We start from the raw sequence: 14,103 nt of genomic DNA, 5'->3' as shown, positions 1-14,103 counted from the left end.
TCGAGCAAGCCACTGAAGGTGGTTTTGCGTGGATTACCGTCGTTCGAGGCGACTGCGGTGAAATCCGAGCTGGAGCGGTTTGGGCTCAAGCCTGAGGCAGTGTACCCGATGAACCGGCGTCCCAACACCAGCTTCCGTGATCAGTTGTTCCTGGTGCATTTCACGATGACATCGAGCCAACGTGTGTCAACTGCGGTGGAAACCACTAAGCCTCCAATCGCGGATGTCCCAAGCGAGTGGAGTTCATTAATATCCGTCGGAAGGCCACAATCAACAACCAGCTCGGTCGCCTCCGTAATCATCGTTTGACTCCTGTACTCACGGAAGTCCAGTACCCAGCTCTTCAGCCCCGTTGACATGTTCCGAACCAAGCCCCGCTTCCGCTCAACAACCAACAAGCCAATCCTGCGAGTATCCAAATGGTTCCCAACAGTCGGACAGTTCAGCATCGTCTCGCTTCTGCTGCTGCGGCCCAACTAATTCCAAGTTCATCAACCACCCCTGGTTTGTCATACGCTGGTGCTGTCTCAGGTGAATCTGTCGTCGATTCTCCTTTCACCTCGGAGGAACTTATGACGCTCGTGACCGAGGTCATCATCATCATGCGCACATGCAAGACTCGATCTGAACAACTACACGCTGCCTTGTCCCTTGTCACTAAGTATGAACCGTGAAGCCATCAAGATCGTAAATTGGAATGCTTGCTCCTTGAAGAGCAAACACATCGAGTTTGATGACTATCTCAACTAACGGCACATCGACATAGCCGTCATCACCGAGAATCACTTCAAGCCCGAGCTGAACGTCTTCCTTCCCAACTTTCGGCTCGTAAGGCTTGACCGCACCAGCTCCGGGGAGGGGGAGTGGCCATCGCTGCGAGACGGAACATCAGCTGCTGGCTACTACCAAGCTTCTAGCTGAAAATTATCGAAGCCATCGGAGTTGAGGTGAGCACATCGCCATCATCGCGGTCTACTGCCCAAAGCAAACCAACATTAGGGACGGCTTGGCCGCAGACCTCCGAAGAGACATCATCAAGCTAACACAACAGCGACAAAATTTCGTCATCGCTGGCGACCTGAACGCCAAGCATCAAGCCTGAGGCAATAGTCGGCGAAACCAGAACGGCGCAATATTATACAACGATCTGCAGGAAGCCCACTACAACATACTGTGTCCGGACACTCCCACCCGGTTGAGTCGATCCGGAGCTCATGCCACCATCGAAATCTTCATCAGCAACATTGGCGATAACATCTCTCAACCTATCGCCTATCAGGAACTGAGTTCGGACCACTATCCGGTGGTGGCCGAAGTAGGTTCCTCGGTCAATAGGTTTCAAGTTTCCCGGCGAAATTACCATCGTGTCAACTGGCAGCAGTATCAGCAATCGATTACGACGTCCTACCGGAGTCGTTCGAAGAAGTCCATCAGTGTCTGAAAACCATCGAAGAAGCGATATCCCGTGCCAGGGAGCAACACGTACCAGCATCCAGACAGGTGAGTCATACTCTGAACCTTGACAGCCCAACCAAAGATCTTATCAGGCTCCGTAATACCATTCGTAGGCAGTTCCAGCGTTCTGGGCTTCCCCACTTGAACACCAATACTAACCAAAACTATCCAGGCCAGGATGGTGGAACTCAGAAACAACGATTTTACCAACAAGATTCGCTCTCTCCCAGATTGTGCAAAACGATTTTGGAAGATGACCAAAATTTTGAAAAATAAGTCGAGACCGATCCCTCCGCATTCCTCTGTTGACCAGGACTTGGACCCATCCCTACTCATAACCCCAGTTGAAAATACCAATGCTCTTGGCCAACATTTTGTGGCTTCACAAAACCAAACGATGGTGAGCCGTACTGGATGCAATGTCTAGAGTCGCTGACCCCCCCGTAGTAGTGCATGATGATAGTAGAATATCGGCTGATGAGGTGATAGTATGTGCGGGTATGGATGGTGTAGTCAACCTCGAGTTGAAAAACTTGAGTATTGACTTCTTCAACCATGTTACCGTAATCTTCAACAAATGTTTGGAGCTTGGAGCAATGTTCGCAGATGAACTAGCCTTTGGCTAAAAATCTCTCAAATAAAGATTTAAAAAAAAATCTCCATCATCTATAATGGTCGAGTGATCCGTGCTCAAGCGAGTAAACTACAATCAGGCCTGGATGTTCTGTCCGACTATTTCAAAAGCTGGAAGATTTGTATCAATGCAGCTAAAACACAAACCATTCTGGTTGATACTGGTTCGCCGGTCAGTATCATCAGTGCGGAATGCCGGAACCGACTGTTTCCGAGTGCGCGGTTGCGTGAATGTGATACGAACCTTGTTAGCTATTGCAATGCCAGCATCGACGTGCTTGGTATCCTCGACGCGTGTGTGGAATTTGCGGGAAAAACAATGACGATGCCGTTGTACTTAGTGAATTCTGGGAAGCACCCGTTACTAGGCCGCGAGTCGTTGAAGAAAATAGCGGTGGACTTGAACAACATGTTCCAGGGCTCGAGGGTTGTGAATACGATTGCTGCAACTATTTCCCCACGTCGTGATTCTGCATTCGAGGAAGTTTTGGAGAAGTACCCGAAGGTTTTCGAGGACTCGATCGGAAAGATTTCCCACGTTCAAGCTAGCCTACCATGGAAGAACAATGCTCGAGCCGTGTTTTTGAAGGCACGGAAGATACCCTTCAATATGCAGAGCGCGGTTGAGGACGAATTGGAGAAGTTGGTTGCAGAGGGTCTGCTCACGAAAGTTAACTCCAGTAACTGGGCAACACCGATTGTGCCTGTGAAGAAGTCGCAGAACTGGGTGAGGATTTGCGGAGACTACAAGCAGACCGTGAACCCGAACCTCGTGGTGGACAAGTATCCGCTGCCAACTGTGGATGAGCTGTTTGCTTCGCTAGCGGGAGGAAAGAAGTTTAGCAAGATTGATCTCATCCAAGCGTATCTGCAACTGGAAGTAGCTCCGGAGGATCGTGAAATACTAACGTTGAGTACTCACCGTGGTATTTACCGTCCGAATCGTCTAATGTACGGCAAGGCATAGATGGAGTAAGCGTTTTCCTAGATGACATCAAGATCACGGGGGAAAACGATGAAGATCATTTGCGTCGGCTGGAGGAGGTACTTCGGCGACGAGTGAATAAGCAGAAGTGCGAGTTCTTCGTGGACAGTAACGAATACCGCGGTTACTCCATCAATAAGGAAGGGATCCGTAAGATCCGGAAGAAGGTGCAAGCAATACAGGAAATGTCAAGGCCGAAGAATAAGGACGAAGTTCGGTCATTCGTAGGTTTCACAAATTATTACGGGCGGTTATTCAAGAACTTGAGTACGGTCCTGTATCCACTTAACAATCTACTGAAGAACTGTTCCATTCAGATGGACCAAGCAATGCGAAGATTTTTTTCAGGAAAGTGAAGGAACACATGCAGTCCGACAACTGCCTTGTCCACTACTCACCCGAACTGCCACTGCTGCTTGCTGCGGACGCTTCACCCTACGGAGTAGGGGCTGTCACGTGTACCCAGATGGCACGGAACGTCCAATCCAGTTCGCGTCCCAGACCCTGAACCGTGTGCAGCAGAACTATATGCAGGTGGACAAAGAAGCGTACGCCATCATATTCGGCATGAAGAAGTTTTTCCAGTACTTGTACGGTTGGAAGTTACGATTGATTACCGACAACCAGGCTATCTCAAAGATCTTCGGGTAGCACAAAGGGTTCCCGGTGATGTCATCGTTGAGGATGCAGCACTACGCTACCTACTTGCAGAGATTCGACTACGAGATCCGGTTCCGGAAGTCCACGGATCATGCGAATGCGGACGCCATGTCGATAATTCCGTTAGGAGTAACTGATCCTCAGAACTCTACCCTTGACTGTGGCCGAGTTAGGTCAAGCTAATGCGTTCAAGGAATCAAGTACAGTCAGCTGGTGGAAGCGAAGAATCGGTTAGGAATCGAGCAGAACGAATTCTCCCTACAGTGCCTGCTTCGAGGAATTCGCGTGTACGTGCCTACAGTAACCAAGTAACCAAAAGTTCTGATAAAAGGCTATTTGTGGCTTAAGCAGCTTGGTTGGTGGTGGTCTATAGAATTCTAAGCAGCCTCATTTTTAAGTCGTTATAAGAACTTGAAAGTTCCGATATCATAATTGAAGAGCATTCTAAGCAGCTTCTGGCGGAACTTGAACGGAACTTTCAGAAAATAAATTCAAAAAGGTTTTGTCCTCTACACCAATTCTATGTTTAGTTCGCAGTTTTATGAAAGTTATTTCTAAAGGCAGGTGTTATTATTAATGTGTTTGAAGAATTAAACCCAGTCCTTCTGCGTGCGAGCCCTAGCACGAACCGCTGCATCATCTGAGATATAGTAAAGTGAGCCGCCTATTGTTGGAGTTTTCAGTGCCAGCGAAACACGAAACACAACATCTTGATGAATTATAAATTGATGTTTGCCCGCATTCTAATCCAACGCATTTGTGACGCAGGAAATAACTTTTTTATTATGTTTTTTATGTTTGAATAGAATGTTGATGCACTGCATAAATATAAGAATTATGATTTATTCGGGCCGCTGATCATTTAATATTTACGTACATTAAATTTTGTTACTAATAAAGACTTGTGCGGATTGCATCATGCGGCTTGAGAGTTCTATCGGAACTTTATTTGAACTTTATGGAACTTGAAAGTTCTGTCGGAACTTTATTTGAACTTTATGGAACTTAAAGGTTCGGTCGGAACTTTATTTGAACTTTACGGAACTTGGAAGTGATTTTAATCGTTGAATGCAGAACTTTTGGTTACTTGGGGAATTACATTCTACTCACTTCAGTACTACCCGTACAAAGTCATTGGCAAGAGGCTATTGCTGATGGTATGGTTTGGATCGGGAGATGGAAGAATTGATTGCAAACTGCGCCGACTGCCAGTACGTACAGAGCCTGCGAAGTTGAACCTACATGTCTGGGAAGCCCCAAGGCTTGGAAAACTTCCTTATACGGTGCGACTGTATCTGGGAGCGTTACATTGACCACGTCGTCGGTGTGGGCGCTGATCTTTTTTTTTTCCTTAGGTTTGTTTTCCGTCGATCTTGTTTTCCGTGCTGAGCACCAATGCTACCGACGCCAGGAAGGCAGCTCCCACACCTGGACTCTACCTACCGACTCATCGACTCATGAACCGGGGACCAACGGCTTTACTTCCCTTCCGAAGGAAGGCGTGATCAGAGATGTTATGCCTCAGAACATCCCGACGGCGCCGACTGGGATTGAACCCAGGCCTGCTGGGGTGAGAGGTAATCACGCTTACCACTACACCATCGGCGCTGCTAGGGCACTGATCTGCGAAGCGATTCAGTGGACCCTCCAAGGGAGGAGTACATTGAACTCGACGGACCCACAACTTCGACTGCTGTGGGCCAAGCTGCTGCGAATCCTGTTGAGGAAGCTACTGGTACAACACCATAATAAAATTGTTATGGTTATTTTGCTTAACGACGTGTTCGGGTTATCATCCAAACAATTTGTGGAATAGTTCTATTATTTGGGTTATCGTTCGTTTATGGTATTTTTTTATTAGGGTGGTTCGTTGCGCTACGCCTGCTGCTATGACAATGTTGTCTACTCCTGGACCCCAGAAGCGTTCCTCGACTGCCGTGGCCGGTCGATCTGCTACGTTGGAGACTGCTCCGACGATCCTACGACGATCCAGCCGGGTAATCATACCTCCCCAAAGATTGAGTTTGTAATTTCTTTTACATAACCAACTGTAACTTTCTTTTTACGAGGGGGAGAAGTGCTATACCGTTATATTAACCTTGATATAATAGTACATAGAGGTAACTCTAAGACTAGAAGGTCCCGGAGAAACGTGCTCAACTTTTTGGCTCAGCTCTGGTACTCTCTTCGGTCCCAAGCTAATCTATTCACCCCTCGAAACATAGGAAAATCCAATACCCCTCATTTTATCTGTCAAACTTTCATATCGAATCAAAACAAACATTGTGTAGTACTAGAATTTCTACTAGAATGGGGTACGTTAATCGTTTGCTTGGGACCAATAGGCTAGTCAAGTAGTGAGCCAATTTAAAATCATTAGTTTCGTATTGATTGTTGCTTTTACACTAGGAAGCAGAAGAAAATCAAATTTTTCTATCCTTGAAACACATTACGATGAGGGTAGATATACGTATATAGAGGGTCGGAATGTTCGGATCAAAAGAAACCACCACCAATTCCAGTAACTTATGTCCTCATGTTAACTAGCCTAACTTAGTCTACTTCGGTGCTACCGTCTGAAAACGGGCTTGCTCAGACAATCCGCTGGATATCGCTGCAAAAAGAGCCGTTCGTCGGTCATCTTGTATGGCTGGGTGTACCTGTGACAGAGGGTTGCCGTCGTTTTGCCCTCTACCGGCGGTGGTTTATTGTTGCTAGTTATGCAATATTCATGGAACGAGTATCGGCTCTCGTAGTTGCCCACAACGCTGTACGAAGGAGGCTGCTCGACCAACAGTGCCCACGATATCCGAGAATAGAAGTACAAAATTCGTTCTAAGTATCGTGATGTTGCTCTGTGTGTTTGTTTGTGTGTGTGTGGTTCGGTGGGTTTTGTTTTTTGTGGTTTGTATGTAGTTGATGAGAACATGCGCTTGGGGTTTGGTTTGGATGGAGATGCTGTTAGTTTGGCCAAAACTGGCCATAGAGAGTGATGAACCGGAAAGAGAGATGCAGATAAGTAGAAACCAATTTTGAATGCATAGAACCAACCTCGTTCAGCAAAGCAGCGATGAGCATGGAACACCACGGAGTTCTTCTAGTATTCACTATTTCAGCTTTAACATGTTTTTAAGACGATTTTAAGCACGAACCACATCATAACTAACACTTATATCCTATCCAAAACATTGAACATTTACAGAAAACAAACACATGACATGGACTTTCGGACACTGGAGATTTGGTACTATTGAATGATCAGACGAAATGAAAACATGTATTCAAGACAAACACACTCTTGCATTTGGTAACAGACAGATGCTCAAGCCCAAACAAAGAAAAAAAGACAATTCAAAACGAGGGATAATTCTGCATAGATTTACTCACCGCATCGAGGCGATTGATCGACGGCGACATCAACGGGGATGGTTCCTGGTGAATAATCGGTGAATCTTGACCACTGATACCCATCCGGTTGATGGATGAAAATTCCGGAATTTTCGTGCCCGGCGAAGCACTGTTCGGAGATATACTTGCAGACATCGGTCTAGCCGGGACGGAGATCCTACGCAGCGGATGTTTACCGGGAGAGTTGGCTCCAGCGAAGCTAGCAACCGAACTACTGCGATTCAAATTTTGCTTCAGCTTGCCTTTATCGGTAAATACGAACGGAATTGGCTTTGGTTTGGCGGGTTTATTTGAACCATCAGCCGCAGCTTCATTCTCCGAGGTTCGACGCAGGACTACGGCTTCCGCTTCCTTCTCAAACTTCTTGACGATGAACCGAAACGGAATGGCCCCGTTATTCAGGTAGTGTTTAATCGTTTTGAACGACAGAGCAATACAGCTTTCGTCTTCGAGCTTGGCACTCAGGTCTTCGCAATCGGAAACGCACGGTTCCACAAACTTGACTCTTCGGATGTCCTGCTGGGCGCGGGATCGAATCTGAAACTCATAGTAATACTGCTTTGCTTCCTCACGACGCCCGAAATAGATGATCATGAAGTAGACCATTTTGGTTGCTACATTCGATGAGAAATAGAACAGAAACTGCTTACTGAAGGCATCCACCAGCTTGATGCTTCCCCTGGAGTTGGCCGCTGAGAAGGGGATCTCTGACTCCTGATAGTAGCTGAATGGTTTGCCCAGAATGGCGTGATCATTCCTGAGATGCTCTTCGATATCGCGCTGCAGCCCGGACCAATTGCAGCTGGAATCAGAAAGACGGTTAACATTCACATTTTTAGACATTTTCTGCACGATAAACTAACGAGATGACGGAGAGCTTGGAGCCAATGCAGCGATACGGTCGGTACTTGCACTCTTTCAGGTGAAGCCGCATGTCCTGAGGACCAAAAACCCACGTGCAGCCAGCGGATTTGTACGGGCACGGAGTCTTGCTGTGCATCGCTAGCAGCTGCTCGATGGGATTGCCTTTCTTATTATCAAAGTATTCGGAGCACTGAAACGGAAATCGGAAATAATGAACCATTCAGTGAGAGCTATTTTCACACAGATTATGCTGTTCCATTGGTAGGAAGTAGAAAGGGTATCTCTAGTAGGAAGTAATAAAAATCCCCATTTATAAAAAGTGAACGATAACCTAAAGAAATCTGGACTATTTCGTTCAGTTTTTTTCCAGAAATTATTGTTAAACAAACCACAATTGTTTTTTTATATATATATCCCATGCATTTTTACCCGGTTTACTAGGTTAAAATTACGTTTAAGTTTTCCCCAGAGAGCCGAAAGGGAAATCACAAATCGTGTGTCATCATGTGTATTACATATGGTATGTTGAGAGATTGAGCTCGCAAGAGAGAGAAAAAGTAGCTTACTCTCTTGGTGATCGATTGAAAGTAAAATGTATTGGCAAATCAAAGTTGCCACTCGTGGAGAATAGACGAACTATGAAAGTGATGATGGTTTCAAAATTTTCCACGGACAGGTATACGAGTGTAATCTTAAAATGCTTTTATTTTGAAAACTGAGCATTGAATTTAAATCTGGTTGTTGCTACAGTTGTAGAAAAGCTGAAATCTATGCATACACCTAAAAATCTGAAAAGAAATTATTTTTTCTATATTATATATCTATTGAGTAGTCCTTAAGTTTTCTACTAACGTAGCACTAACCAGATTTAAATAAAATGCTCCATTTGCAAAATAAAGGCATTTTAAGATTGAACTCGTATACCTCACCGTGTAAAATTTTGAAACCATCATCACTTTCATAGTTCATCTATTCTCCACGAGTGCCAACTTTGATTTGCCAATAGAAATGAACTGTTTTATTGAGTTCCAAAGAAGGTAGATATTTACTATCTCTATGTCTGTCGCTTAAGGTCCATTTAGACCTATTTAGACTATCTGATTTCTTGGTCTGATTCGAGCGGACTGCTCGATAATTTTGTCAGATGCAATGTTCGGATGCGTTCACACTTTTTCGACATCATGATTAGATTTGACGTTTGATTTGTCGAACGAAAAAGGTTTGTTTAATTTTCATTCGACTCATTCAGCGAAGTAGCCGCAAGCGAGGAGAAAATATTGATTTTTTTTTTTTTTCTAAAATTTCACGGATTTGACTTGTTAAAGAACGCTTGATATGTGTTTTGATGGCATCCAGCAGCAAAGTAAACCGATTTCATTATTCAATATTGTCCTGTGTATGATTTGCTGATTTTTTTCCAGTATTATTGGCCGAAATATGCCGCAATGGATTTGTTCATGGCAAGGTCAACAAAACAGCATGTTTTATATAAGAATAAGCATGCCTGACAGTAGGTCTGAGAGCCTACTAAGATTTTTTAGAGCTTCAGAGAGGTTCGGAAATGTACTAATAAATTTGTTGAGCTGCAGGATGTAGTTCGTAGATCTAAGAACAGAACTACAAAACTTCAGAAAATTTTACAGAAATTTAAAGAAATTCGCAGAAGTTCACACAAGTCCAAAAATCTACAGAAAAATGAAAAGAATTTCACAGAATTTTGGAGATCTACTTAACAATTATTGATCATCAGAAAAGTTCGTATATATTCAAAACAAAGCTGCAGAACTTTGAAAAAAAATTACAGAACTTCTGAAAAAAAAAATCACAAGAATGGTCATAGATCTACAGGTTAATTTAAAGGCCTTCAAGAAAGTGTGCAGATTTGCTGATTCTGATGGATCTTCAGTGAAATTTGCAGAACTTCAGGGAAGTTCGGCATAGCATAGCATAGCATAGCATAGCATAAACCAGAATGCACAATGTCGTAGATGGTACGAGCTCCAAACTGTTGTTAACAAGGAGACCCACCTTCATCCGTTGCTGTTAGATAGTGATTTGTGATTAATAACTATCTCTTATGTAAAGGATGTGTCTCCCTCCAACAGACCAGTACTGTCCTGCCCACGTCCTTGCATCTGGTGGGTTAAGGGGAGGAATGTTAGTGCGATACTTACTTAAGAGAGATGCAGAGAACTCTACGACCCCTCATAAGTGTCACGGGAAGGGTGGATTTTTGTTAGTAGGGAGGGTAAGCCATAGGATACGCCCAGCCGGCGTTGCTGGCAATCGTTATATCAAGCATTTAATAAATAGAAGCTGTAAGTAGTTTATCTGTTTGTTGTTGCTGCCCATTACCTAAACATATTCTTCAAAATTGTCTTCAGATTTTGGAATTAAGAAACATTATCAGCTCGATCCTATTGCTCCTTTGGGCCTGAAAATATTTGTTGATCCTAAACATATGCACAATTCATTCTGATCGATAGGAGGTTCTCATGTGTGAAAGGTTATTAATAGTATGTGGAATCGTATATTACAATGAAGATTCGCCCTTAGCATAACTCCCACTGTCTGGCAGTGGTATTATGGATAAAATCTGCCTTATGAATGCAAAGGAGCTTGAACCCGGGAGTTAGAAGGTGACAGCTCTACCGCAGCTACAATATTTAGCCCATGTTAAGAACGAAAGCATTCCGAAGCAATTTTCACACATGATAAGCCCCGCTCCAATACATTATCGATGCAAATATACACCATTGATAATTTACTGAAATTTCTTCTTGATTGACGCATAGTAAGTTTTGAAATGATTGTCTTGAATTAGATGGATATTTCCTATCGGACAGACGAACGAAAAGGTAAATAAACTTGAATGAGCGTAACTACGCGTAGGTTAGAACAGTCGGCACCACATGCATCGGATAAGAATTTGAAATTTTTCACTTAATGCACTTTTCAACATCACTTCTGTACTTTCAAATTAACACTTTTTAAAAATGAAATTGTAAATTTATAATATTTTCACTAGAACGAAAACGACGCAGCAAAACAAAAACACTTCATTTTCGCAGCGCGGCCTACTTCGAGCACTTCAGGGAAGTTCGGCGATTTAAAAATAAATATTTATACGATTTCAGGGAAACATGTAAATCTTGAGAGAAATATTTAAAACTTCAAGGAACCTCATATCTAAAGTGATTTGATGTGTTGCACTCTAGTCTGGAATGATGCACAGGGAACCAGTGCTGTAAATTCTCAAAATCATTTGAACATTTTTGATGAAAATGAGAAAAGTAGCTATTCGCTATCAAAGGGGACCTCCTCCGAATGGGTGATATCAGTTGCTTAGTCATTTGACGAAGGCATGGATCATTCTCATTTCAGAAACGCTATATATCATTCGATTGAGTGTAACCTACACACAAACGGAGCTCTGGTCGACATTCCGGCGAAAAAGCTAAGCCAACCCGACACCAACCTGACTTCTATCAAACCCCAACCCGATGTTGACCCGACATTGACCCGACATAAACCCAAAATTGACCCGACATTAACACGACATTGGGTCGACATCGACCTTAAATTAGCCTTACATTGAACCGACATCGGGTCGACTTGTCTGTTCGGGACCATTTTCCTGGATTTCTTCCATACTCCACTGTCGTATATCAAATGATACTGAGTGACTCAATTGACAGTGACAATGAGCTTCGAATGAGAAAGGGGCTCATTCCTCGCCGATAGCTTGAAGTAGCCGGACGTAGTTTGTTCGTGTCTCCGTTGCGGGTATTGGTTCCGTAGCCGGTGGAGTTTTTTTTTTCCCACCATAGTGGTTTTTTTATATCGCGCGTTTTACCTACCGTGGACGAAGTTCAGTGCCCAAGGCAACCGCAGTCAGCAGAGGAAGTAGCCACCTTTAGCGACGCTATAGGTGGACTATCATCTCACCGTCATCATCTCATCACCACTCCAAAGCAGCAAGCAACAAAAACAAAGCAGCAAACGGAGTGGCTGCACCAGCTTACACAGCCGGCACCGGCCGGTGTTAAGTATTCTATACAATAGTCTTCTCTAGCCCATTGCCGCGCTTTTGTTATTGAATTTTGCGCGTGGCTTTGCCCTCTCCCCTGATAGGGTTGTGAGGGCTATAGTGGTGCAACTTCTTGCAACTAATAAAAAGTTTTTTTTTTTTTTTGATAATTTTGTTATTGTTTTGTTTGGTTGTTCATACACTGGGCAACAAAATATTAACAACTAGTAGTTAAGTAGATTAATTGGTGAAGGTTTTTTGAAGTATTTTTTTTTTCCTTTTTAAGCGGTTGTGCACCGCGTTTGCGCATCACTTATGGCGTCTTCAGATACCTACGTTGCGCGAACTAGATACTATCAACCGTCTTCGGTTTGTCTTTTTTCGGCCTAAAAATAAACCTTTGAAAACTCTCGACATTTCGAGAGACTTGCTGCGTAAGTATCCGGGAATCTTGGTACATAAAGAGAGATTCAATAAACTGCGTGTAGAAGCACCGACTTATGATGTGGCAAATAAAATTGCTGAACATGAGCTGTTTGGTGTTGAGTACAACATCTACATCCCTTCTCGAGATGTGGAGATAGAAGGTGTGGTCTCCGACGCGAGTCTGAGTGTCGAGGATTTAAAACGAGCATCGGGTTGCTTCAAAAACTCGAAAATCGGTCAGCAGGTACAGATACTGGATGTTAGGCAACTGCATTCAGTATCTTTGCAAGATGGCAAGAAAGTTTATCAGCATTCAGACTCGTTTCGGGTGACTTTCGCTGGTTCAGTTCTCCCAAACTTTGTCAAAGTTGATGGTGTACAGAGGGTATATAATTGTACCAACTGCAAAAGGCTGGGACACTCAGCCAGCCATTGCGGCAACAAAACTCGTTGTGGCAAATGTGGTGAAAACCACAAAGAGGATTCTTGCCACAAAGAATCAGTAAAATGCGCTTATTGTGGCGAGAATCCTCACCCCTTGCAGGAGTGCCCGATGTACAAGCGGCACTCCGATAAAGTGCAGCGTTCAATCTCTGGACGCTCCAAGCAGTCATATGCACAAATGGTGAAGGCTGCATCAGCCGTCCAAGATGAAAATCAATTTTCGATTTTGTCAGCTGAAGAATCGGACTCTGACTCATCCGATGAGGGTGACTCTACGGTGGTACACGCACCTTTGAAAACGAACGGATCCTCAAAACGAAAATGCTCCTCCCCGAAAGTGCGCCGTAAGAAAACTAAAGTCACTCCCAGAGGATTGCAAAATTCCCAGGGTAATGGGGATGAAAAAATTAAATCGAAGGCTCCTACTGCTCCACTTCCTGGCTGCAGTAAGGATTTTCCGCCATTACCCAACAAAGAAAAGAAAAACAAAAAAGCTGCTCCTCAAACTTCTCAAAAGAAATCCAAGTCCGAACGCGGTTTGCTAGCTTTTTCGGACATTGTGGAATTCATATTAAATATGTTCAACATACAAGACCATCTTAGAAGCTTAGTTTCTGCCTTGCTTCCAACATTAGAATCATATCTTAAGCAATTGACTGTTTCATGGCCCCTCCTTGCATCAATCATATCTTTCGATGGATAATTCGTCGAACGAGGTTGAAGATATGATCACTGTGCTACAGTGGAACTGCCGTAGTCTAGTGCCTAAACTAGACTCGTTCAAATTTTTACTTCACAATTCTGATTGTGATATATTTGCTCTCTGTGAAACATGGCTTTCTTCCGATAAAGAACTCAACTTCCACGATTTTAACATTATACGCCTGGATAGAGACGATTCTTATGGAGGAGTACTTTTAGGGATCAAAAAGTGCCACCCTTTCTACAAAATTTCCCTTCCTGCTCTATCAGGCGTCGAAATCGTCGCTTGCCAAATAAATGTGAAGAACAAAGATCTTTGCATAGCTTCAGTATACGTTCCACCAAGAACCTCCATTAGCCGTAGTCAACTCTGGAATCTAGTTTCGATTCTTCCATCCCCAGTATTAATTCTGGGTGATATGAACTCCCATGGTACTGGGTGGGGCGATCTATATGACGACAATAGAGCGGCTATTTTTTACGATTTATGTGACGA

At 43.8% G+C, this 14,103-nt stretch overlaps 2 protein-coding genes across 3 annotated transcripts in view; one reads left to right on the top strand and one right to left on the bottom strand.

The window, feature by feature from the left end:
• The window catches only part of LOC135707339 (uncharacterized), a 386,083-nt gene that overhangs the window by 360,836 nt on the left and 11,144 nt on the right, over nucleotides 1-14,103 (bottom strand). The window contains exons 2-4 of one of the 2 annotated variants that reach the window (XM_065229151.1): nucleotides 8,005-8,195; nucleotides 7,121-7,943; nucleotides 6,651-6,709 (exon numbers count right to left, since the gene is read on the bottom strand). In XM_065229151.1, coding sequence (XP_065085223.1) covers nucleotides 6,695-6,709; nucleotides 7,121-7,943; nucleotides 8,005-8,195 — 1,029 coding nt within the window. In that variant the 3' untranslated portion in view covers nucleotides 6,651-6,694. Of the gene's footprint in view, nucleotides 1-6,249; nucleotides 6,516-6,650; nucleotides 6,710-7,120; nucleotides 7,944-8,004; nucleotides 8,196-14,103 lie in introns of those variants that run through there. The other variant, XM_065229150.1, reaches the window with a different exon arrangement.
• LOC135707346 (uncharacterized protein K02A2.6-like) lies at nucleotides 2,408-3,055 on the top strand. The gene has a single exon (XM_065229161.1). The coding sequence runs from the start codon at nucleotides 2,408-2,410 to the stop codon at nucleotides 3,053-3,055; it is 648 nt and encodes a 215-aa protein (XP_065085233.1).

The sequence above is a fragment of the Ochlerotatus camptorhynchus genome, unplaced genomic scaffold, assembly GCF_037179485.1.
Source record: "Ochlerotatus camptorhynchus isolate MF236.1 unplaced genomic scaffold, CSIRO-AGI_Acam_v1.1 ptg000308l, whole genome shotgun sequence".
NCBI classification, from domain to species: domain Eukaryota; kingdom Metazoa; phylum Arthropoda; class Insecta; order Diptera; family Culicidae; genus Ochlerotatus; species Ochlerotatus camptorhynchus.
Note: the sequence above shows the minus strand (reverse complement) of the source record. Positions and strands in the feature narration are given on the sequence as shown.